Genomic DNA, 26,181 nt, shown 5'->3' on the forward strand with positions numbered 1-26,181 from the left:
GCTAACACATATCTTGTGGCATACACTTACAAGTCAGATTCCACAGAGATTTATGAATGTTTATGCCCCAATAGTCTTGCCTTGGGGGATCCCAGAAGGCAGCTTGCACGCAATCCCCTGCGGCAGTGGTCCCCAACCTGCGGGCCGCGGCCCGCTGCCGGGCCGCAAAGGCCATGGCACCGGGCCGCGGCTCCCTCTCCCCGCCCCGCCCCCGCAGTAAAAAACTTCCCAGGCCGCAAGCTTGCGGCCCGGGAAGCTTCTTACTGCGGGAGGCGGGGAGAGGGAATCAGGGCCGGGCCGCGCCTGTGCGGGCCACGCCCGCTCGGCCCGATCCGCGGGCGCGGCCCGATCCGTGGGCGCGGCCCAGGCGCGGCTCGCGGGCGCGGCGTGGGCGCGGCCCGATCCGCGGGCGCGGCGTGGGCGCGGCCCGCGGGCGCGGCGTGGGCGCGGCCCGCGGGCGCGGCCCGATCCGCGGGCATGGCCCGCGGGGGCGCGGTCCGCGGGGGCGCGGCCCGATGCCCTGCCGGTCCCCAGCCTCGGAAAGGTTGGGGACCACTGCCCTGCGGCATTATCCCGGTCTAAATCCATCACAATTAACGGGGTGTGGCTACAACACCTGTGCCAAGGACTGCACAGAAGCACACCTGCGTCTCCAGAATTACAGGGTTCACTGTAATCCCAATAGCGGTCAGCAAGGATTTCAAAACAGCAGCGTGGTGCAGAGGTCAGACCAGAATCTGGGGGACCCAGGTTCAAATCCGCACTCTGCCGTGGAAGTGCGTCAGGGGACCTTGGATGGCAACAGGCTGTCAGCCTAGCTTACCTCACAGGGTTGTTGTGAGGCTAAAACGGAAGGGAGGAAACAGACGTGAGCCAATTTGGCGCTGTCTGGGGAGAAAAAATGGGGTTGCAATAAATAAAACCAGCCAACCAGGAAACGAACTAGGAAAAACCCTGAAGGCCTAAGAGCATCTCTCCAAGTAGAAGAACCCCGTTCTAACCCCAGGGGCTTCCTAAAGGTGTAAGTTTAGGGCAGGGGTAGTCAAACTGCGGCCCTCCAGATGTCCATGGACTACAATTCCCAGGAGCCCCTGCCAGCATTCGCTGGCAGGGTCTCCTGGGAATTGTAGTCCATGGACATCTGGAGGGCCACAGTTTGACTACCCCTGGTTTAGGGCTTAACATTTCGCACCGTTCCTTGTGCATCCCCACCACAGTGGGCAGGTGTGCTTTCCAAAAGGCCCTCTCCCTCCAGCGAGCACACCCGTTGGGTTCTGCAGTCTTCCTGGGCGCTTCCAAGGGCCGGTGCCCAAGGGAAGCTTAATTTTAGGAGGGGGGGGAGAGAGAGGGAGAGAGAGCTTGAGTGACAGGCTTGCCAGCGAATGGCCGCCGGACTGCGTCGCTGCGCTCAGAAGCGGCCGTCTCCTCCAGCCCGCCACTCTCCCGCCCTCCCTCCGTGGCCAAGCAAGGGCCAGGGCGCCGGGCCGGCCACGTCGGACGGCCGAGTCATGCCCGCCGGGTCGGGGCCAGGGGCCTCCGGACTCACCTCGAGGGTCTTGACGAGGCTCTTGATGTAGAGCTCGGAGATGCCCAGCGACACGCCGAAGACGGAGGGCAGGACGATCATGAGGAAGGCGCCCGCGAACCAGAGGCCGAGCAGCGCCAGCAGGGCGGACACCACGCTCTCCACGGCCATGCTGCTCCCCCGGCCGCCGGCCAGCCCTCAGCCCTCAGCCCCGCGAGCGGCCTGGGCTGGGCTGGGCTGGGCGTCGCTGCGCAGCGCTGGCGGCAGACGGAGGGCGCAGTCCGCTCCGGGCCCCGCCGACCGCCCGCCCGGCTCCTCCTCCTCCTCCTCCTCTCGGCCGGCTCGTCGCTCAGGCGGGCGGCTCCACCCCCGCCGCCACTCCTCCCGCCGTCGGAAGCCGCCTTCCCTCGCCCCTGGCCCAGCCGGCCCCCCGGCCCGCCTCCGCCTTTCTGCGCTCACGCGCCCATTGTGCGCTCACGAGTGGGGAAGGGGAGGGAGCGCGGGGAGGCGAGGGAGTCTGGAAGGGATGCCAACCCCCAGGGGAAACCTGGAGATCTCCCGCTACTCCAATGCCTCTCCTGGAAACCAAGGGCATTTCCCCTGGAGACAAAGGGATGCTTGGGGGAGGAGGAAGGGGGGACCTATTTATTTAGGTAGTCACTGGAAGTCTTCAAGCAAAGGTTGGATACACTTTTCTTGGATGCTTAGGGCTGATCCTGCGTTGAGCAGGGGGTTGGACTAGATGGCCTGGATGGCCCCTTCCAATTCTATGATTCTATGATTTATATATATTTATATATATTTATATAACCACCCTCCCCGAAGGCTCAGGGCAGTTTACATAGAATTTAGAAACTATACAAGTAACATAGGGCATTGAACACATAAACACACACACACACACACACATGCCTCCCCAGCCTCTTATCACCAAATCTCCAGGGATTTCTTCCACTGTGCCCCAGTTCCTGTGGATGATGAACACATGACGCTGCCTTATACTGAGTCAGACCAGGCTGGTATCGCCTACTCTGACTGGCAGCAGCTCTTCAGAAGTCATCTTTCCCATCACGTTACCCAATCTTCTGACCCGTCCAAATGCTGTTCCTGCACAGTAACCTGCACAGTAGCTCAGTTTCCTAAGTTTCTTCATACCAAAGGCCTTTATCATGTGGGGCGCGGGTAGTCAAACTGCGGCCCTCCAGATGTCCGTGGACTACAATTCCCATGAGCCCCTGCCAGCATTTGGGACTCAAACTTGGTTCCATTAAAACTGCAACACAGCAATGCACACAGATGCTCTTCCATACCGAGGAACTGTCAGCACAAGAAACTATCTTGGCATTTTAATCAGAGGGGGAGTGCCAATAGTAAAAGGACCATATGCCTTGCAGGCTCTAATGGTCAAACTTCTATAGTTCAAATCCTTCGTATGACCTAACCTAATCTTTTTACAAACTGCAGGTATTGGGGACGAAATCTCAGGCCTAGTGTGTACAAAGCAGGTGTTCTGACTCTGAGCTACAGTCCTTTTCCAATCTTTTTACACTCTTAACATCTGTAATGGTTAGAGATTGCAAGGATGAAGCCTGAGAGTGGTACTTATTGCAGATTAAAGAGAATTATTCTGCACACAATAGATAATGCACTTTCAATGCACTTTAGAAGTATTTTCCTGTTCTGCACAGGAATATCCAGCTCCCAAAGCACATTGAAAGTGCATTATCCTATGTGTGCGGAATGAGCCCTGGTGTACATATATCTTGGCATCTTATATATATTTTCTGTCCAGCTTCCCTCTCTTTTGGACACCCCCACAGACACACATTCAACTGCCAATTAACTCTTGAATTGTGCAGAGATAAAACAATAGGAAAAGTGTCCGCTGCTAAATCTGAGTGGGCATACACCTGTGTATTGTGGGGCGAGGAATGGCAGATGTTCAAGCTGGATTCGGAAACAGCAGCAGCACTAGAGATCACATTGCAAAATGTCATTGGCTACTAGAGCAGATCAGAAAATTTCAGAAGACAATCAGCTTATGTTTCATAGATTAGGGGAAAGCTTATGACTGTGGGGAATCAGGGAAAGCTATGGCTGGTTTTAACAGGAACAGGTGTCCCGCTGTATCTGATGTTTTTGATGTCCTACCTGTACTCTGGACAAGAGGGTACTGTTAGGACAGAATAGGGAGGAACAGAATGGTTTCCCATTGGCAAAGGTGTCAGACAGAGATGCATCTTCCTGTCTCTTTAATCTGCCTGTAGAACGTATCATAAAGCATTCGATTAGACTTGGATGGTGGAGTGAAAATTGATGGAAAGAATATTAATAATATGAGATATGCAGATGACACCCAATTGCTGGCAGAAAATAGTAAAGAAGTCTTGAAATGACCACTGGGGATAGTTCAAGCATAAAGTGCCAAAAACAGGAATACAACTGAACATCAGGGTGACCAAAGGAAGGATGACTGGGGAATTACCCAATTTAAAGGCTATTGATGAAGAAACAGAAATTGTTTAAGACTTTCTATTCCTGGACTCAATCATCAGCCCGAAGAGAGACAACAGGCCAAGAAATCAGAAGGAGACTGAGATTGGGGAGGGCAGCAGTGAAGCTAGAAAAAATTCTTAAATATAAGGATGTCTCTCGGTTGATCGAGACCAAGATAACTCATATCTTACTATTCTCTATTACTATGAATGGATCTGAAAGTTGGACAATGAGGAAGGCCGACAGGAAGAGATTCATGTGAGGAGGCTTTTACAGATACCACGGACCAACAGAAAGACAAACCAGTGAGTTCTAGATCAAATCAAGCCTGAACTAAAATGACCAAACCGAGGCTATTGTATTTTGATCACATGATGAGAACACATGACTCACTGGAAATGACAACACTGCTAGGAAACATTGAAGACAGCAGGAAAAGAGGAAGACCCAACACAAGATGGAATGATTCGATAAAGGATGCCATGGTTCTCCGTTTCCAAGTTTTAAACAAGACCGTTAGTGCTGGGTTGTTTGCGTGATCTTCTCCTTTCTTTTCTATTCTGCTGTCTCCTGGGAGTGCAATGTCAACGGTCCAATTTCTCATTTTCTTCTACAATTGTGATATCAGGGGTGTCATGCTCCAGGTTTTTATGTATGTAATTGAAAGTCCCAAACAATCTTTGCTTCATCATTCTCCATGATTCTGTTTGGCTAATGCTTCTACAGTACTTACAAAGATTCCAGTACAACATAGTCTAGCCTGACGTTCTCTGTAGTCTGTTAGAGCAATTTTACTGCAGGCCCTGACTGTGGTTGACTGTTTCATCATTTGTCTCACAAAGCCGACATTTGCTATCGTCCCTGGACTTCTGGATCTTAGCTTTCATACATCCTATTTCAAACACCTGCATTTGTGCTGCTAGCATGAGTCCTTCCATTTCAATCTTCAAGCGCCTATTTTGGATCCACTAGCTTGCCAGCCCTGACCAGGAGCTCTTTAGGTTCTCAAGAGTTCCCAAAGAATTGACAAAAGAGATCTGGGTTTACTTATAAAGGGGAGATGTAATAATCCACTATAGTTATCAAAGCATATGCAGTGGGGATCTTCAATCAGCTGGCCTTGTGATGCAGGCAGTGGAGCTTAGCCGAACTCTTGAGACCAAGAACATAAGTAGAACGAGGTGACTTCTCCTGGATACTTTAGGCCAGGGGAAGTCAAACTGCAGCCCACCAGATGTCCATTCGCTGGCAGGGGCTCATGGGAATTGTAGTCCATGGACATCTGGAGGGCTGCAGTTTGACTACCCCTGCTTTAGGCTATCTAAGGTCATGTCGACCTGCCCTCTTTGCTTTTCTTGGTGTAGTCATTTAGTGCTCATTTTTCTTCCTCAGATGCTTCCTCAACTCCCAAGAGATCTCTTCCACCTAATTTTCTTGGTAAGGAGAGATGATCAACTTCACTTCTAGGATGTAGTGAGTGATGCACCTTCATTATCTAGGTGTTTTGCAACCTACTGCTTCTAATTCTGCTTGTTTCCAATTAATAATGCCATCTGTGTATCTTAGACCTGGGACTGCCAACATATTAATTGTCCTTACTATATTGCCTCCATTTAATGTTGTTCACAATATCTTTTTAAACTATGCACCTTGGTTATATTTTTGATGTCGTCAGCTTCTGAAATTCCAAGATTTTTGTACTTTTCTCCAAAGCCCAGTGTTTAGAAATTGTTGTTTGACATCTTGATATATTCTTGTTCAACAATCATTCCTCCATTCAGGATTAACTCTGTACACTTGTCAGGACCAAATTCCATTGCTGTCTCTTTGTTGATTATTCAAACTGTATTTAGAAAATAATCAATCTCTGATTTTGGCTTTCCATACATTTTCAAGTCATCCATATGTAATAAGTGTGCAATTTTGGGGGCCTGTCTTTGAAAACAATTATTCTAAACCTGTGCTGTTAAGAAAGATATGGTGCCACCACGAAAAAGGCCCTGACCATACCTCAATGGCAAAGAGACCTTCAGTAGAGCCCCGGGTGTTAGGTATGAGGTGTTCAAAGCTTGTGGTGAGACTGACATCTGAAATGCCCTCCCAGGTTGTGTGAACTGTATGCAGTCAATAAGAAAACAAAACGTACTACAGTCTTCTTTGAACCAGCAGAAAGAGCCCAGTCTCTGACAACCTTATTCTTTTCTGTGATGCAAGAGTCATCTGTCAGATGAGATAAACATACCTGAAGAGACTTTCATCTCAGGAGAACACTGTGTGGGAGACAAACACAGGTGGCAAACGCAACAGGGGCAAACACAACAGTAAGCATTACACCACAAGGTGACTGTTCCGTGTGGATTGTTCAGGAAGTAAGTTCAGGACTGGGGTCCCTAAATATTGTTTTAAGTTGTGTAATGCTGAGTAAGGCAGCTGTGATGCAATACTTGTTGGTTTCTCAAAACCAGGGGTAGTCAAACTGCAGCCCTCCAGATGTCCATGGACTACAATTCCCAGGAGCCCCTGCCAGCGTTTGCTAATTCTCCTGCTAAGGTGGTTGTTAGAATAAAATGGAGCAGGGAACAATGTAAGCCACTGTGATCCCCCATTGGGGAGAAAGGCAGAGTCTCTTAATGGAGGAAATAAGCAAATAATAAATACCACATTCTACTGTGTGATTCTTGAATCTCTTATGGAGTTTCGCCTTATTCCGTTCATTGTTGTGGTAAGTATGAGTGTGGTCTGAAACTATTTAATGCTGCTTTCTCATTAGCCAGCAGAAAATAAGGGTCATTAAAAAAAAAAGGCTGCTAGCACTTAGTGCAGGAAATAGTAGTTAAGAGGCACATTTCAATAAGGACCATCTAAAGAGCTTCTTGCCTCTCCCTGAAAGCAATCCTTTGATTAGTTACTTCCGGAACTGGGCTAGGAGAGAATTAGTTCAGGAAATGCATTCTTAAAGGGCCAGTGGCTGGAGGAAGAAAGTATTGCTTGATGAAGGCTTCACTGAATCCAGAAGATCACACTAAACGCCCTGTGACACTGAATGGGCCTTACATTTAAGTAAATAGGGTGAGGATGGGGGAGAGAAGCATTTCAGGATAATTATGGGAATACTGTATAGGGTTGCCAGGAATTAGGGTTAGGCAATTCCTGAATATCTTGGGGCAGATGTGAAAGGATTTGGAGGAGAGATATCATCAGAGGGATATAATGCCGTAGAACTCACCCCCGAAGCAGCCACTTTCTCCAGGGAAATTGATTAGGGTCTGCCCTAGCCACCCGTGGGAAACCAATGACTCACTGAATTGCTTTAAAAGACACCAGAGAAACCGTGCTGGATCAGGTCAATGTCCCATCCAGTCCAACGCTCTGTGTCACACAGTGGCCAAACCCCAGGTGCCATCAGGAGGTCCACCAGTAGGTCCAGAACTCCAGGAGCCCGCCCACCGTTGCCCCCAAAGCGCCAAGAACATAAGAGGAACCATGTTAGATCAGGCTAATGTCCCATCCAGTCCAACGCTCTGTGTCACACAGTGGCCAAAACGGAGCCATCAGGAGGTCCACCAGTGGAGACAGAACTCCAGAAGCACCCCCCACATTGCTGCCCTCCAAGCACCAAGAACACAGAGCATCACTGCCCCCATGCAGAGTGGTCCAGCTAAACCTTGTGGCTAACAGCCATTGATGGACCTCTGCTCCATGCATTTATCCAGTCCCCTCTGGAAGCTGAAGGTGCTCAGAACTGCCACCACTTCCTGACCCATGACTTCCACGTGTTAAATCTTTGGGTGAAGAAGTGCTTCCTTTTACCTATTCTAAACCTACTGCTCATTAATTTCACTGAGTACTAATAGACACTGATGGCTTTTATCTAATCCCCTCTTGGAACTGCCTGTGCTGGTAGCTACCACCAGTCCCCCAGTGGTCAACAGAATTTTGTCCTTTGGATCTTTTCAAGGACACGGTGCCATGAGATTCTGACTGCAGAGAAAAACCAGCACGACATTCCACTGGTAGAGTGGTATACATGCACATATGCCAAGCCTGCCTTGGTCAGGAGGGAAAGTTGCCTTGCCTTGCTTGTATTTATCCCTGATGGATCGTTTCACCTGTTTGCACAGCTACTGTTTGTCAAAGACTTGGCTTAGCAGGATTTTCTGTCAGCGTTAAGAAAAGGAGTTGAAAGGCCTGGAGCAATTATAGAAAGACATGAACAGGAAAAATGGTCACGTTGAGGGCAATGTTTATTTCTACAACAAATATATATATATACACAAATATACAAATTACATGATAGCCACTTTGTGATTATTGCTATAAATCAGGGGTACTCAAACTGCAGCCCTCCAGATGTCCATGGACTACAATTCCCATGAGCCCCTGCCAGCAAATGCTGACAGGGGCTCATGGGAATTGTAGTCCATGGATATCTGGAGGGCTGCAGTTTGACTTCCCCTGCTATAAATGGTTTGCATCTACAGGGGCCCTGACACAAGGAATTTGGGAATGCGTCCTAGTCTTGTGGAAGCTAAACATGGGGAGCCAGTGATGGAAGCAATGGCAGACTGTAGAAGAAGAGTTGGTTTTTATCCCCTGCTTTTCACTGCCCGAAGGAGTCTCAAAGGGCTGCCTTCCCTTCCTCTTCCTGCAACAGACGCCCTGTGAGGTAGGTGGGGCTGAGAGAGCTCTGACAGAACAGCTGTAGCAAGACTGTGACTAGCCCAAGGTCACCCGACTGACTGCGTGTACAGGAGCAGATAATCAAACCCAGAGATCCAGGAGGTTGCATTGTCTTGAGCCTTATTATCAGTATCTGAAGAAGCAAGCAAGGACTCAGGCTACCTCCTCCCCTGCCACAAATTGTGTTCATATTTAAGATGCTCCTGGGCTCTTGCTCTGTTTTGCCAGTACAAACACAGCTACCCGGTCTTGGATAGCAGACATGCCCTGAAGTCATGCAACCCTGACTGAGTTATGACTGGGGACGAAGGGGCATTTCAGGCCAAGATTTCACAGCCAACCTTAAAACTTCGGCTGCTGGGCCCAGCCGTCCTCCTCCGGCTCCGAATACGTGCCGCTCCAATCCCATGCAGAATCCGGCACAATTCAATGCATCAGCGGCAGGCTTGAGTCTGCTGCACGGAGTTGCAGCCGTAATCTGCTACAATCGCTTTCTAATCCACTCTCCTATTGAAGAGCTTTGAATGCAGCTGCCTTTTATCGCTTGCATTTACATTTTGGTGTGCTGGATTCACTCAGTCGAGGATGGAATTAGTTTGGCGGCAGCCCAACTGTACGTCAGAGCGTGTCCAGTGAGGGGCGACTAGGATGGTTGAGGGGTCGAGGAGAGGATGAGGGAGTAGCTTGGCAAAGAGGAGGGCAAGTTACCATAGGACAGCTATGTTCGCCTATGCAGACACATTGAAGAGGGGGCCAAATGGTTTGCTGTGGCTTTAGAAGAAGAGCTGGTTCTTAGATGCCGCTTTTCTCTACCCGAAGGAGTCTCAAAGCGGCTTACAGTCGGCTTCCCATTCCTCTCCCCACAACAGGCACCCTGTGAGGGAGGTGAGGCTGAGAGAGCCCTGAGATTACTGAAGAAGAGTTGGTTCTTATATGCCACTTTTCTCTACCCGAAGGAGGCTCAAAGCGGCTTACAGTTGCCTTCTCTTTCCTCTCTCCACAACAGACACCCTGTGGGGTGGGTGAGGCTGAGAGAGCCCTGATATCATTGCTCAGTCAGAACAGTTTCATCAGTGCCATGCTGAGCCCAAGGTCACCCAGCTGGCTGCATGTGGGGGAGCGCAGAATCGAACCCGGCATGCCAGATTAGAAGTCCGCACTCCTAACCACTACACCAAACTGGCTTTAGAGGAGAGGCCTAGGAGCAAGGGGTTCAAATTACAGGAAAGGAGGTTCCAGTTAAATATTAGAAACCATTTTCAGATACAGAGGGTCGTTAGTACGTGAGATATGCTGCCTCGGAGGGTGGTAGAGTCTTCTTGGTTGGAAGTTTTTGGATGAGCACCTGTCCGGAGGGTGTGATTTTTTAAGTCCCCGAGAAGGACTGGATAGCCCTTTCCAGCTCTGTGCGATTCTGATTCTGAACTTGGTAGGATTTGCTTCTGAATAAAAATATTTGCGATTGCAACACACATCGTGAACTGACCTTTACCCTGCATGAAAAGGCTGTATGGGGCGTGGGGGATAATGTTCCACTGACCTACAAGTATGCTAAAGGCCAATGTCTCATGATTTGCTTTTTTCCGATTCTGCCTTTGCCAAAGCCCTGCCATAAAAGATGCCAAAGTTCACTGTTGGGGCATCGCCTGCCTTCTCATCAAAAAATAACTTTGTTGGGGATCTTTCCCCACCTCAGTTTGTTACTTGACGGGACATGGAAGGAGGAGGAAGCAGGGCCTCGTTGAGACTGACTGAAGCAGCCGCAAGCTCCAGCACAGATGGGTCAGCTCGTTGTTCAGGCAGGAGGCTGCCACTGGAGAGGGCATTGTTTTGGGGTTTTTTCCCCGTTAGAGCAGGGGTAGTCAACCTGTGGTCCTACAGATGTTCATGGACTAGAATTCTCATGAGCCTCTGCCAGCATTTGCTGGCAGGGGCTCATGGGAATTCTAGTCCATGAACATCTGGAGGACCACAGGTTGACTACCCCTGCATTAGAGGGTTGAATTTCAGGCGGCCACCGAGTTTGGTTGGGGATAGAAATGGGCCCCCTCCCACCCACCCCCATGCACCCTGGATCTACTTCGAGATGACGGCGACGGCAACAACATCTCCCTTTGTGCCTAACAGGATGCTGAAGCAGCCCAGGGAAAGTGAGATCTTGATTGCTTCATTGGTAAATAGCGTCGGCCAGTCTCTGACTAACTTGTTAGACTAATGGACAAAATGGGCATGAAGAAAGAGCTGCAACTGGAGCGTAGGCAGGCTGTTTAGGTCCACGTTGCGAAACTGCTGGATGACGTGATCACGGAAGAAAGAAGCTTGACAAAAAGAAGAAGAGTTGGAGAAGGAGAAGAAGAGTTGGTTCTTATATGCTGCTTTTCTTTACCCGAAAGAGTCTCAAAGCGGCTTACAGTTGCCTTCCCTTTCCTCTCCCCACATCAGACACCCTGTGAGGTGGGTGAGGCTGAGAGAGCCCTGATATTCCTGCTCGGTCAGAACAGCTTTCTCAGTGCTGTGGCAGCCCAGGGTGACCCAGCTGGCTGCATGTGGGGGAGTGGGAAGCAAACCTGGCTTGCCAGATTAGAAGCCTCCCCTCCTAACCAGTACACCAAGCTGGCTCTTGAAAATGACACTGAACAAACTGAAAATGATGCCATTGAATATAATCACAAACAAACTCAACCTAAATCCTTACCAGGCAGAAGAAGGCTTATCCGTGTTTCAGCTTGAGTGAGACTTCCGCTTGGCTTTATAAGCGGCTGTTCAAGAGAAGAGAGAGAGGCTGCAAAAGCTGAGACACCTGCAGCAACAGGATCAGGCACCATGAGTGGAGCTTTGTGCCACCCCTTAGTACATCTCAACAGGCAGCGTTCCCACTTCCCTGGAGCTGACAGAAGTCGGAGGACACATTCAGAATCTCTTGCAAGTAAAGTATTGCAATCGCCTATGGCCTAGTGCAGGGTTAGTCAAACTGCGGCCCTCCAGATGTCCATGGACTACAATTCCCATGAGTCCCTGCCAGCATTTGCTGGCAGGGGGCTCCTGGGAATTGTAGTCCATGGACATCTGGAGGGCCGCAGTTTGACTACCCCTGGCCTAGTGCAATAAAGTTTGACTTTGACTTTGTAAGTAAAGATTGGACGAGTTCTTAAAACTGAGGAGAGAAATCAGACAGTACAATAAAGAAATGGAAAATGGGATGCTGCTGGGTGGTGAAGAATAGATTTGCCTTGCAATGAAGAATATAGAAGATCTTTAATTATTATTAATTTTATTATTATTAATAATAATAATCAGTTGCAGGTCAAGAAACAATCCTTAACCGCCAGCTTGGTGACGGTGGCAAAAGAAGTACAACTTCTGTGGGACAGACATCGGTGGCCACCAGAGGAGCAGGAGGACTTTAAAAGAATTACAAGTGAAGATTGTATTTCTGAAGCACGGAGAATGAGGGAAGAACAGTTGCTGAACCTAGAAGAGCAAAGAAAGAGAAACTGAAGGACCTTCTTTTGAAAGTCAAGCAACAGCTCCATAGCTACTGGCAAAAGTGGTTTTATAGTGACGAACAGAGAGCTACATTACAGCCTTTATTATTATAATAATGATGATAATTTCACAGAAGACTTCTTGAGCCAACATGATCAGGAACTTCTGATCAGAGATAGGCAAATCGGCGTGGGCATTGAAGTCCCCCAGGATTAAGTGCTAAAAGTACATACAATGCTTCTTGTCCAGGCTATATGAATAAATATTTTTTCTTTAGAAAGTAGAACAAAAAACTTTGTTGATGAGGGGAGGGGGGAATGCTGCCACTGAAAAAGCGGCCCTGCCTACATCTTGGCCTCTCTCGGCTCTGTTTTTCACAGAGTCTTCGATTTCACCATCCAATGCTGTTTATTTGTTGCATTTCTGCATAAGAACTTAAGAAAAGCCCCGCTGGATCAGACCAGTGGATCAGCATCCTGGCCTACACCATGGCCAATCCGTTACTATGGAGGCAAAGGCTGCCATATTAAATGCGATATAAGGGCTAACGTGTAGCATAGCTCGGCCGTAATCCCATTTGGTGTAGCGGTTAAGAGCAGTGGCCTCTAATCTGAAGAACCAGGTTCGATTCCCCACTCCTCCTCCACACGCTGCCAGCTGGGTGACCTTGAGTCAGTCACAGTTCTCTCAGAGCTCTCAGCCTCACCCACCTCCCAGGGTGTCTGTTGTAAGCCGCTTTGAGACTCCTTTGGGTGGCAAAGAGCAGGGTACAAAAACAATCTCTTCTTCTTTCCCTAATGTTGCCTCCTGGAACCAACTTTCAGTGGTTTACTGCCTATGATTACAGAGGTTCCATTTAGTCAACTTGGCCAGCAGGCACCAATAAACCTATCATACTTGAATCTATCGAATCTGCTGTCTAGGCCTAAAGCCATCACCATATCCTCCAGCAGCAAATTCCACATTTTAACAACTTGTTGTATAATTAAGTATTTTCTTTTGTCCGTCCAGAATCTACTGACCATTGGTTTCATTGGGTGCCCTTGAGTTCCTATATTCCAGCCTTTTCCCACCAATATTGTTGCCAGCTTTGGTTTGGAAAACACATGGAGATTTGGGGGAGGGACCTCAGTGCAGTAGGATTCTATGAAGTCCACCTTTCAAAGAGGCCATTTTCCCCAGGGGAACTGATCTCTGTCACATAGAGATCAGTGGTAATCCCAGATCTCCAGGCACCACCTGGTCCATCCCAGATCTCCAGGCATCACCTGGTCCATCAAGGAATAAAAGGCAGCTGACATAAGATTCCTGGGAGGTCTCCTAACCAGGCACTGACTGCTTAAAATTAGCAAGGCTGCTGTATAAGAAGCCACCCAACCTTACAGGGTTAGAGTAAGGTCACAATCCCTTTGAACATGTCAAGCCTTCATTCCAAGCAAATTCGCCTGGGATCTGGTTTTACCTGACACCACATTGTTCGGAGATTTCTCCAGATGACAGCAAGAAAAAGAGGAAAGGGAATAGATATCACAGACCCCAGAACAGTGTACAGGACTCTAGTTAAGACAACAGCACAAGTTTCATTTTTAAAATAAATAACCATTTCTCATTCTTTAAAAAAAGAATCACAGTTCAAAATAAAACTTTCACGCCTATCTTCACACTGGCCTTTCCATATGCTCCTTGTTTTACTTGCAGATTAGAACATGGAAGGATCTGGGATTTTTTTTAAATCAATATCGTAATACCAGACTTGAAGGTGGATTCATGTTGGGCAGAAGCAGCAGAACAAACTTTGAGTCAGGAATCACCTTTAAGACCAGCCGAGTTTCATTCAAGGTATATAAGCTTTCGTGAGCACGTACAATTCTCCAGGCACAATGAAATGGAAGTTGCCGGTCTGTGCATATTGGAAGAGGGTGAGGAGGAAATTAACAAACAACACAAGCTTAGCTTACATGGTTACCACTTGTTTGGCTTTAATTCCAATGGAAGAACAGAGTGAAGGAAATAACTTGTCGAAATGGGAGACTGACGAGCACAGACATGTATCCTTAATTAGGAAATGCTGAGTATTATTAACTGAGATCCTTCCATTACTCTCCATAACTCAACCATGTAGGCAACCTCACAAAATTTTCTTTGAAGTGGGGTGATTGGCTGTGTAGACATAACTTCCCTGTCCCCACACCGAAAAACAAACAAACAAAAAAACATTCCAATCGACCATTCCAATTTATTTTATTTATTTCCCACCACTCTCGACATGCAGCTCATGGTGGGTTACAAAACTGATGCCCGATTACAATAAAAATCCCAATAAAATCCCATTAAAACAACATACAAAAATATAGAAATCACTAGATTCCTAAGAACGGGCCTTGAAAGGGCCCCCTCCCCTGGCCTCTGGCCAGGCAGCTTAAGGTGGCTTTGGGCCGCAGCTGGATCAAGTGGGGAGGGTGGGGGCTGGTCAGCTCATTAGAATGGCCGGGACAGAGCTCCTTAGCAGGCAGTCAGCAGGCCAGGAGGCCCTTGTTAGCAGGCCCTGCTTAACAGGCCAAGAGGCCTTCATTAGCAAGCCCTCCACCACAACCCTTTGCCCAGGGCCCTTTCCCCTTACCTGCTGAGGTGGCGTCTGAGAGCAAAGTGTCTAGAGTCCAGGGATGGAGGGCAGGAGCTGCAGGGGCAGAGCTTTGCTGGCTGCACCCAGATTGGCCCTATTCTAACTTGGACAGCCAGACACGCTCCACCCCCCAGGCTGTTTCACAAATATATAGAGGAACCATGGATAAGGATGGCGGTATATGTATGGACTGGTAACTTCCATTTCATTGTATCCGTGTGTGCACATGAAAGCGTATCTTATATAATACTTTGTTAGTTTTATAGGTGCCACTGGACTCAAACGTTGTTTTAATACCATGCTTGCATAGTTTCTAAGTTCTATGTAAACCGCCCTGAGCCTTTGGGGAGGGCGGTATATAAATATAATAAATAAAATAAAATAAATACATTCTTAGACTTCCGCTTCATCGTGACTGCATAGCTCCTTCTTGTGGCTAGACTAAAAGGTGCACCACAATGAACTCCCAAGTGCATGCACTCGAAAGCTCACGCCTTGAAATAATCTTTGCTGGTCTTAAAGGTGCTATTGGACTCAATTGTTATTGTGCTACTTCAGACCAACAAGGCTACCTGTTTGAATCTATCACAATGAACTTGCAACCTATACTGCATTTGGCATAAAGTTAAATTGTCATACACCATTCCCCCATCTTTTCTGATCTCAGAAGCTAAGCAGGGTTGGCCCTTGTTAATATTTGGAAGGGAGACCACCAAGGAAGTGCAGTCTCTTTACGCAGAAGTAAAAAGGTAAAGGTATCCCCTGTGCAAGCACCGAGTCATGTCTGACCCTTGGGGTGACGCCCTCTAGCGTTTTCATGGCAGACTCAATACGGGGTGGTTTGCCAGTGCCTTCCCCAGTCATTACCATTTTACCCTCCAGCAGCAAGCTGGGTACTCATTTTACCGACCTCGGAAGGATGGAAGGTGGAGTCAACCTTGAGCTGGCTGCTGGGGTTGAACTCCCAGCCTCATGGGCAGAGCTTTCAGACAACATTTCTGCTGCCTTACCACTCTGCGCCACAAGAGGCTCTACGCAGAAGTAGGCAATGGCAAACCACCTCTGAATGTCTGTTGCCTTGAAAACCCTACGCGATCGCCCTAAATTTGGTGTGACTTGATAGCACTTTCTACCAGAAACGTTCCATTACTTTTCCTCTTTCAGTTTTCCATGCCGTGTGCAAAACTGCTAATATTGGTGACGTCTTATTAAAGATATACCACCAAACTCCCACAATAAATGGACATTTGAACAATAGTAGGGTCCATAGTCCAAGATTTTACTGTCAAGTTGTAGTTTCAATGATTCTATAAAAGTGTTTAAGGGCCAAAAACCTCAGTGATGCTAGAGGGATGAGCAGCCCCGGTTTAAGGATTTGCGGGGCCTGTAGCAGCAGATTCAGTTTAAGGATTCACAAGGCCTTTGCAGAGTGCCAGGGGTGCTGTTACTTGTGCTATAATAGTGGAGCGCCCCTCCCAAGGACAACTGGAACTTTGGAAGCGAAGGACGGCTTCCTTTTTCTTGCTGGACATCTGGAGGGCCACAGTTTGACCACCCCTGCTGGCAGCCCTAGCCCGAGGGCATTATGACAAGGAGGAGGGACCAGCCGTCTGAGGACCAAACCAAGTGCATCTTGGGGAATCTGGATCCGTAGGCATGAGCTGCAAAAAACAGATATGCTGCGTGTGTGTGTGTGTGTGTGGGGGGGTCTTATGATAGATCAGGACCACAGTGCTGGGGTGGGAACAGGGTTAGATTTAAACACCGCTCTCATTCCACGTCCAAATGGCTCCTCGTGACTTGTTTAAGCCACGGGAGGGGGAGGGATGGTGCTCACATTTTGTCATATCATCCCCAAGATGCACTTGGTTTGGTCCTCAGACGGCTGGTCCATCCTCCAACGGCACAGTTTGAAAGACGGATTTCAAGAGGAGCCCTTTGCATAACGAACACGCAAACCATCTTGGAGGAGAAGTCGTCCCTTCACTCCGGATATGTCGACATTATCCTCCTCGTCACAATGCCCTCAGGCCAGGGCTACCAGCAGGGGTGGTCAAACTGCGGCCCTCCAGATGTCCATGGACTACAATTCCCATGAGCCCCTGCCAGCGAACGCTGGCAGGGGCTCATGGGAATTGTAGTCCATGGACATCTGGAGGGCCGCAGTTTGACTACCTGTGACTGCTAGAGCCTTCCCGCTATTCCACCTGACCTCCAGACATCGGGGAGGAAATAAATATGTCAAAACGGGAGGGTGATGGGCACAGGCGTGTATCCTTACACCCTGCCATTACTCTGCATCCATCTTTGAAGCAGTTGCTCTAGGTGAGCGGACTCTACGGCACTGCGCCCTGCTGAGGACCCTCTGCTCCAGGGCTCCACCTCCAAAATCCCCAGGTATCTCTGAGCCCACACCTAGCAATCCTGCCCTTCCGTCCCAGAACCAAAGCGGTGGCATCTCCTGCAAATTCACCTCTTTGTGCTCTTCCCTGTCCTCCTACTGTAGATTCCCTCTGCCACTGATGCTCTTGGGGAAATGCGGGGAAGAAAGCCGAGTGGAAAGGAGCAGCCCCCTGCGCTGGTGCCTCTCAGCAAAAGGGACTCAGGTTCTTTCGGCAGGCTCCGCCGGACCTCAGACGCTGGAGCCGTCAGTTTCAGTTTGCCTGCTGAGCAGCCCTTGAGAGCACAGCCGGGATTCTTTCCCCACGATCACTCTGCAATATTCTTCCTGCTGCTGCTGCTTCAAAGAGTCTTTGACTTTTTGTCTTTTCAGTGCTCCATCCCTGAAACACAGCAAGAGAGGAGGTTGCTGCAGGCTAATAGGGTGTGTGGGGAGGGGAACAGCAACCAGATATGGCTTGGGAACCAAAAGCCTGTTGTGGTGAGGGGCCCTTGACTAAGGTGTCCTGCTGGGGAATGAAACTACATCCCAGATGGACATGATGACGCTGTGATTTTGCGGTCCCGATCCTGGGAATGGGACTATTGCTGTAGAGAGATGGCTAAATTGTGCCACCAGGTGGCACCCAGGGCCTATAACAAGCTAATGCTCCCACGATCACTAGTCATTAAACTTTATAAAGTTGATGTTGCATGCAGACAACTCACTTCCTACCTGATTGGCCCTCCCTGGGGCTATGTTGCCAATATGGAGAGGGCACTCTGCCAATGAGGGCCAATCAATTCAGACTGCACTTTAGCAATGAGGGCCAATCAGTTTACATTACAATCTGCCTATGAGGGCCAATCAGGTCAAATTATATGCAGACTACTGACTCACTACCTGATTGGCCCTCCCTGGGGGTGTGCCACTAATAGGGAGACAGCACTCTTCTAATGAAAGCCAATCATGGGGATTATCACTTCTTCAATCTTCCAAGTTCTTTCCGGATTCCCTTCAATTATTTTCAACACTCTGAACCGGTCAGTTAGGTGTAGTGGTTAGGAGTGCGGACTTCTAATCTAGCATGCCAGGTTCGATTCTGCACTCCCCCACATGCAGAGAGCTTGGTGATCTTGGGGTTGCCATAGCACTGATAAAACTGTTCTGACCAAGCAGTGATATCAGGGCTCTCTCAGCCTCACCCACCTCACAGGGTGTCTGTTGTGGGGAGAGGAATGGGAAGGCGACTGTAGTTCACCTCCTTCGGGTAGGGAAAAGTGGCATATAAGAACCAACTCTTCTCTTGAAAGGAACTAGGCTTGCCAACCTCCAGGTGGCACCTGGAAATCTCCCAAGAATTACAAATGATCTCCGGACAACAGTGGTCAGTTTCCCTGGCTGAAATGGCAGTTTTGAAAGTTGGCACTATATTAGAGTTGCCAATCTCCAGGTGGGGCTTGGAGATCAACCCGAATTACTTCCAGATTGCAAAGAACACTTTGACTGCAGGAAATAGCCGACTTGGATGGAGGATTCTGGGGCATGGTACCCTGCTGAAGCCCTTCCCCTCTTGAAACTCTACCTTCTCTAGACTCCACCCACATATCTCCAGGAGTTTCCCATCATGCATTTGCCCGACCATCACTATATTCCAGTGATGTCCTTCCCTTTCCCAGATCCTGCCCTCCATAGGCTCCGCCCCCAAATCTCCTGGAATTTCCAAACCTGGAGCTGACGTGAGGAACCCTGTTGGGTCTAGACAGGACAGGACTCTTACCAAGGAAGTGATGTCAAGCCGGCTTGAGCAGCAATGGCAGATTGGACTCGGTTGGCAAACTGGATCGCATCTTCATTTTCCTGCAAGAATTTAGGGAAAGAAAGGCATTTATGACCCATCTGTTTTGCTTGGCAAAACCCATCTGTTTTGCTGTTCAGCTGCCTAACTATTTCAATGACGGACAAAAGTAGAAGAACAAAGTTTGAGTCCAGTGGCACCGTTAAGACCAACAACGTTTGATTCTGGGTGATCGTGAGCATGCCCATGAAAGCATATACTCAGAATTACACAGGCAATTTCTGCACATCACACCACAGCCTTTTAAGGATTTTGTTGTATGTTTCGTTCGTGCTTTCAAAGCATTGGATAAAGCTCAATTTTGTTGTATGTTCCATTTGTGCTTTCAAAGCACTGGATAAAGCCCTTCTCTATACTGTACAAATTTTTACTTAGTTGTTTTTACATAGGCGGAGCCCAGAGATCTTCTGTTTTTACAACTGATCTCCAGACTGCATCATTTCCCCTAGAGAGAACAGCTAATTTGGAAGATGAATTCTATGGCATCCTACCATGCTGAGGTCCCCCTGCTCCCTCCTGGCTTCACCCCCAAAAATCTTCAGGCACTTCCCAACCCAGAGGTGGCAACCCTAACCTTAGGGACTTTAATCTGGAAGAAGGGAGAATCATCAAAACTTCTTCTGAGCTCCTTGGAAGAGTCTAAATGCCCCAAGTTTGGTGTAGTGGTTAGGAGTGCGGACTTCTAATCTGGCATGCCAGGTTCAATTCTGCACTCCCCCACATGCAGCCAGCTGGGTGACCTTGGGCTCGCCACAGCACTGATAAAACTGTTCTGACCGAGCAGTGATATCAGGGCTCTCTCAGCCTCACCCACCTCACAGGGTGTCTGTTGTGGGGAGAGGAAAGGGAAGGCGACTGTAAGCCGCTTTGGGCCTCCTTCAGGTAGGGAAAAGCGGCATATAAGAACCAACTCTTCTTCTTCTTCTTCAAGCCCTTGGAAGAATCGAAACATACTTGGGAGAATAAAATGTACACAAACTCCAACTTTAAATGATGCATTCAATGCCAGCCTTCAGCGTTCCGGTGTGTTACCTTTTTGTGCATTGGAGGCAAGTACCACACATCGCATACAAAGGCCCAGCTGCTCGCAAGTAGAAACCCATATTTTGTCATGGTGTATTTACTGCTGTTCCAGTAAGGATCTGAATACAAGCGATCGTACTGCAAAAGAGACAATTTAACCCTTACAATCCCTTAAGTAGGCCATGAGCTACAGTAAATCTTTCATACCACCTTTGTCACCCACTGAAACCATTTCTCGATTAGCATAGTGGTTAGGAGCGCCGGCTTGTAATCTGGCAAGCCGGGTTTGACTCCCCGCTCCTCCACCTGCAGCCAGCTTGGTGACCTTGGGCTAGCCACAGTCCTCATAGCCGTGTCCTCCCAGAGCAGTTTCTCTCAGAGCTCTCTCATCCCCACTGCCCTCCCAGAGGGCCTGTTGTGGGGAGAGGAAGGTAAAGTGTTTGTAAACTCCTTCTGGTTGTGAAAAAGTGGGGTCTAAAAAGGCCAATTTTTCTTCTTCTAGTCTTGGTGAGTCTCCAATGGGAGGGCTTCATAACAGCCCTGCAGCAAACAAGTCTTGCAGATACTGGGCATGCATCAAGCACACATGAATGATATATCACACAGACATAATATACAAAACGTACATCACACGTGCCTTTAGCAGCGGCAGAGCATCACTCTAGTCTGGAGATGAGCTCTAATTCTAGGGGACCCCGAGGTCCCACCTGGGGGCTGGCCTCCCTAAGATTGTTTCCGTCCATGAGAGATCAGCCACTGCTTTGATTGCCGTCTCCAACACTAGGGTCACCAGCCTTCTGGGGGTGTTTGGGGATCCCGTGGAATTACAGCTCCTCTCCAGCCTACAGAGATCAGTTGCCCTAGGCCTATTCTGCATATGTTAATGCACTTTCACTGTTCTTTTGTGGCTGGCATTTCCTGTGCAGAACAGGAAAATCTACTTCTAAAATGCAATGAAAGTGCATTATCCAACGAGTGCAGAATGGGCCCTGGAGAAACTGGATGCTTTGGAGAGTACGCTCTCCCTTTCTTCTTGCAGACCCCATCCCCAAATTTCCAGGAGTTTCCCAGTCTGGATCTGGCAGCCCTCCCCCCTCCCCCACTGGTGGCCAGGGCAACCTGGCAACCCCAGGCCTTGAGAACAATGACCAGTTCCTTTAATGGAGAGCTCATGTGCAGAAACGGGTGGCTGAACCTTTTCACTACATGGCGGTGAACAATGTCACCTGGTAAACCCCTTTTGGGCCACCATTCAGGGGGACACCTGGGCATTTTTCTCCAGAAGCATTGGCAGTGCTACTCCCTGTGGGGGACGGTGGAGACTGGGAAAACGCCGCAGAAGGGAAGGGTTAAATGCCCACCACTCTCATGCCACTTCCCCAGTCAATTTAGCGGACAACAGTTTCTCCTTTCACCATGGGGCACCTTTAGTTTAAAAAAAAACCCTGCATTCTGCATCCACCAGAGCCGCTGGATGGTTATGAAAGCCAGTCAACAGACAGCACCTTACAGTAATCTGTGGATGGATTTTCCCAATATTTAAAAATCAGCTGCTGCTGTCGATTACCTTTATGGCCACTGGATAGATGGTTGTTTCTATTTCAAAAGTTCCCTTCTTGAACATCATCACCGAGGTGTTGTTGATACAAGTCCCTGGTCAAAAGTAGCACAAAGGTAAGTAGGCCTCTCTCTTGTATGTCATTAAGGATATCAGCACATCTTGCCTGCCAGACAGGAGGGCGAAGAGCAAGGAAGGCTATTGCATTCCGAGATAACCCGGGAAGAGAAACAAGCCGAATAAGCAGTTGCCCCTTTCTGTTTGCAAGTTTGCAGAGGTTAAATATGATGTAGCTGGAGCACTCCTCTTTCCAGGAAACTGGAGAAAGCTGGGACTTCAAACTCTTTCGATTTTACTTCCTTGCAGGCAAGAGGAGGCAGCCATGGGATTCGAAACAAGTAGGGTGGTGCGGATTTTGATGTGCTCACACATTAAGAGCATAATGCTCAGTGTGGATGCTGACTCACTGATGGAATAAACCTCATCAGAAAGCAGAATAGCACGCTCATTCCACAATAGCTCAGATTTCCCAACTTGTCTTCAAGGGCAGCCCCACCTAGGATGCATCACAGTAGTCTAGCACTGAGCTTTCAAAGGCATGAAATACAATAACTAGATCTCAAGAACGACGGAAATGATTCTTCCCCATTTCTGCACCAGGTAGACCTGCGATGAGCATTCTTGGATACCACAATACGATGACTGCCAATGTATGTGGGCAACCTCACTAAATCACGAGGTATTGAGGTCAGTGGTAATCTAGGAATACAGGGAAAACATACCTTCTGGAAAAATTAAAATGGGGGCATTGGTCTTATCAGCAGTGTGCTCTGTTAATCTGAAAGAAAGGAAGAAAGACTTTAAAATGTATTAACATACTCAAGACTAAGGTTAGAACTCCTTTGAAAGCACTGATCAATCCACAGTCTTTCTGCCTCCCGCCTTGCCCATTCTAGCACTTGCCATAATATGAAGGCACAGAAAATAAAGGGAGCAAAAGATGTATATGAAAGTCTAAATTAGAGGTAGTCAAACTGCGGCCCTCCAGACGTCCATTGACATCTGGAGGGCCACAGTTTGACTTCCCCTGGTCTAAATCAGTGGCCCCCAACCTTTTTATCACCAGGGACCGGTCAACGCTTGACAATTTTACTGAGGCCCAGGGGGTAGTCCTTTGCCGAGGGGTGTCGCCACCGCCGCCTGAGCCCCTGCTCCACTTACTTTCCCACCAGTGCCCCTGACTTCCCGCCGTCCACTGGGGGGACTGCCAGCAGCAGCTGTGCAATGCCATGCCGAGGAGGAGCCCCAGCCATGGCGGCTGCCAAAGAGCACCAAAGGTGAGCCGGCCGCAGAGTGGCAGGGCAGTCCCCGAGGCAGCAGCCAGGGAGGACGAGGAGGAGGTGCGGCCCGGTACCGACTGATTCATGGATCGATACCAGTCTCTGGACCGGGGGTTGGGGACCACTGGTCTAAAGCACTTAATCAGGGTTCCCCAATACGGTACCTGTAGGCACCATGGCACAAAAGGAAAGAGCTGGGAAGGGCCCTTAGGTTCATCTTCTCCAACCCCCTGCACAGTGCACAAAATTCACAACTGACACCTTTCCTAGTGCCTGCCCATTTTTTTTAGAAAGCGAATCTTGGCCAGCAGGACGTCTGACTGGCTGCGTAGATTAAAGCAACATTGTTTTAGGGCCCCCGCAGTGCTGGCTTAATACTCTCTCTCAAGGGTGTGCAAACTGTGGCCCTCCAGATGTCCATGGACTACAACTCCCATGAGCCCCTGCCAGCATTTGCTGGCAGGGGCTCATGGGAATTGTAGTCCATGCACATCTGGAGGGCTGCAGTTTGCCCACCCCTGTTAAATCATACAGAAACAGGCCAGCTAACTGGTGAAACACAATATTTAAGCCTGTTCTCGATGCAACCCAATGGAATGCAATTCGTCCTCAGGCTGCATGGAAGACTGTCGGAAATAACCCTCCACAGCAGTGGGGGACCTCCTTGGTTGCTGAAGCCCATTTGCGGCTTCTGACTGCAACTTGTGATTGTCACAGCCCCTGCACAGAAGAGCTTCTATCAAACATCCATAATGGCGACTATCATGTGAGAGGAGACCAAAGAACTGGCCCCTGTGAAAATAGGAAAAGGGTTCTTTGTTGATAACAAAACTTTAGGAGGTCACTGATCTATAGCTAGATGGTGTCACTCTGATGGATTTTCCGCATTCTTATTTTCTTGTTACTTTGGGGAGGGGTTTCCTATACTGTATACATTTTCTTTTCCCTAGAGGTCAATTCAGTATTCTGCTCTGTTATGTCCGGCATAACTTAATGCAGATTTAAACTGCGGGCTTTATGCCGGACATACCAGGTGTAATATGAAGTCAACCACTAGAGGGAGTATAACACAGACAGAACAGAGGAAAACCCACAAAGAAACAGGAACTTACAAGCCAGGGAAATGTGAATGTGGGAAAGCCCCGAAGCCCCATTTCAAGTCCCCAGGCCACTAGGAGCTGTCCCAGGTAACCGCTCGGTTCCCATACCTTTTTCTTACAGCAGAACGATGTTTCATTTCGGAGCGATCAAAAAAAATATGCCGAGTTGTCTTAACGAACAAACCCAGAAAAAATCCTATCATTCCTCCGTGAGCCTGACCAACCTGAAAGTCAAGAAAACAAATCAACAATCAGTACATCAGTCACACCTTTTGTTGCTCTGCTTATGGATTGGGAAAGATGCCAAGGAGCCTTAATATGGATAAATGTCCCATGATAAGGGCACCTTTGGGGTGGGGAGCTAACAGGCTTGTCAAGCTACAGGCGGGGCATGGAGATCTCTTAGAATTACAAATGATCTCCAGATGACAGAGATCTGTTCCTCTGGAGAAACCAGCTGCTTTGTAGGGTGGGCTTTATGGAATCACGTATCCACTGAGGCCCCTCCACAGGCTCCACCCCCAAATCTCCCAATTTATAGTTGCTAGCTCTAGGAGCTACGCTGAAGGGATAAATGGGAATTCTCTGCGCAACAGATTGAGCCCATGGTTCTCTAATTTCTTGACTTGCACAGGAGTTACAGTGCTTTGAACTGGCATAGCTAGCCCATCAGATCTTATTTGATTCAAAATAGGACCCCAGTGACGGATGACCAGGAGACTAGAATGCTAAGGTTGCCAGCTGTGGATTGGAAAATTCCTGAAGATTTGGGGGATGGAGTCTGTGGGAGGCAGGTTTTAGACAGGGAAGGGGCCTCAGCAGGACTTAATGCCATAGAATTCATCCTGCAAAGCAGCCCTTTTCTCCAGGGAGATTGATTTCTATTATCCAGAGATCTGTTGTACTTCTAGGAGCTCCAGACTTCAGCTACAGGCCTCCTGCGCCTTGGTTTGTCACATCTCTCCAGCTGTTGGTTTAAACAAAAGCACTCCTGCAACGACTGATGAATTCTGATTTTGCTACCATTCTTGCTCTGAGCTAGAAACTTCTGTGATTTGGAGAAGCTAAATTATTGGGTAATAACAACGAATATCACCTAAATGGGTTTCACCCATTATGTCATTTTTCTTCCCCTCTGTTAGGTGATGTTGGTGCTACCCTTGTGCTGTCATAAAAGACTTTAATATCTCCCTTTGTTCGTGATGCCTTAGTCACTTGCGCTTCGGTTGGCAGCTCCTACCAAAGAGTAGTGTTCGTTGCACATCAAGGGGACGATATCCATTGGAGTTGTGTGATTGGCCACGCAAATGCTTCCATTCAAGGGTCTGTTTTCCCTGAAATTGAAAACAAACATACACGCGTGATTACAGCAGACATTAATATGCCCCCAGGCATTCTCTGCAAATGCTCCCTGGGTGAATCCTGATGTCTGTGTGACTCCAGATGAGTACCTTAGAGCAGTGGTCCCCAACCTTTTTTCGGCGGTGCGCGGCGTGGCCCTTATTCCATCTCCCCCCCTCCCGCAGTAAGAAGCTTCCCGAGCCGCAAGCTTGCGGCCTGGGAAGTTTTTTACTGCGGGGGGGGGGGCGGGGAGAGGGAACCGCGGCCCGGCGCCCTGGCCTTCGCGGCCTGCCACCGGGCCGCGGACTGCAGGTTGGAGACCACTGCCTTAGAGACCAACAAGATACCGTGTAACTCAGCGGTCCCCAACCTTTTTATGGTTGAGGACCGGCTCCGGGGGTGGGGAAGAGCTGGCAGCCTGGGCGCCGTGCATGCGCATCAGCGCCCCTGGTGGCAAAAACGTGCATGCGCAGGGCTGCCGCACATGCGCGTTTTCACCACCAGGGGCGCTAATCTGCATGCACGGCAGCTCCGCACATGCGCGTTTGTGTCTGCTGGCATACTGGCGGCCATGCCTGCCTCTTCCCCCACTCCCAGCAAGAAGCTAGCCTGGTGAGCTTCTTGCTGCGGGGGCGGGGGGGAGGCAGGTGTGGCCGCCAGCGGCCCGTTACCAGGGCCTTCGTAGCCCAGTACCAGGCCGCAGACCGGGGGTTGACTACCCCCTGTGTATCTGACAAAGGGAGCTCTGACTTTCCAAAGCTTATACTGCAA

General features: G+C 49.0%; 2 protein-coding genes and 1 pseudogene across 5 annotated transcripts in view; 1 reads left to right on the plus strand and 2 right to left on the minus strand.

Annotated features, from left to right (window-relative positions):
• LOC143819392 (glycerol-3-phosphate acyltransferase 3-like) overlaps window positions 1-1,881 on the minus strand; it is a 36,109-nt gene extending 34,228 nt beyond the window's left edge. The window contains exon 1 of the mRNA XM_077301005.1: window positions 1,547-1,881. Coding sequence (XP_077157120.1) covers window positions 1,547-1,696 — 150 coding nt within the window. The 5' untranslated portion in view covers window positions 1,697-1,881. The remainder of the gene's footprint in view (window positions 1-1,546) is intronic.
• On the plus strand, window positions 1,695-12,403 carry LOC143820039 (protein regulator of cytokinesis 1-like; annotated as a pseudogene).
• LOC143819395 (glycerol-3-phosphate acyltransferase 3-like) overlaps window positions 11,821-26,181 on the minus strand; it is a 57,563-nt gene continuing 43,202 nt past the window's right edge. For 2 of the 4 annotated variants that reach the window (XR_013224950.1, XR_013224951.1), the window contains 8 exons: window positions 25,310-25,403; window positions 24,178-24,293; window positions 22,412-22,467; window positions 21,639-21,724; window positions 20,081-20,209; window positions 18,971-19,050; window positions 17,284-17,593; window positions 11,823-12,172 (listed from right to left, as the gene is read on the minus strand). Coding sequence is in view for 1 of the 4 variants with exons in the window: in XM_077301009.1 (XP_077157124.1) it covers window positions 17,443-17,593; window positions 18,971-19,050; window positions 20,081-20,209; window positions 21,639-21,724; window positions 22,412-22,467; window positions 24,178-24,293; window positions 25,310-25,403 (712 nt within the window). In the remaining 3 variants the exon portion in view is untranslated. Of the gene's footprint in view, window positions 12,173-16,973; window positions 17,594-18,970; window positions 19,051-20,080; window positions 20,210-21,638; window positions 21,725-22,411; window positions 22,468-24,177; window positions 24,294-25,309; window positions 25,404-26,181 lie in introns of those variants that run through there. The other 2 variants (XR_013224948.1, XM_077301009.1) reach the window with 2 other exon arrangements.

Source organism: Paroedura picta, chromosome 10, assembly GCF_049243985.1.
Source record: "Paroedura picta isolate Pp20150507F chromosome 10, Ppicta_v3.0, whole genome shotgun sequence".
NCBI lineage: Eukaryota > Metazoa > Chordata > Lepidosauria > Squamata > Gekkonidae > Paroedura > Paroedura picta.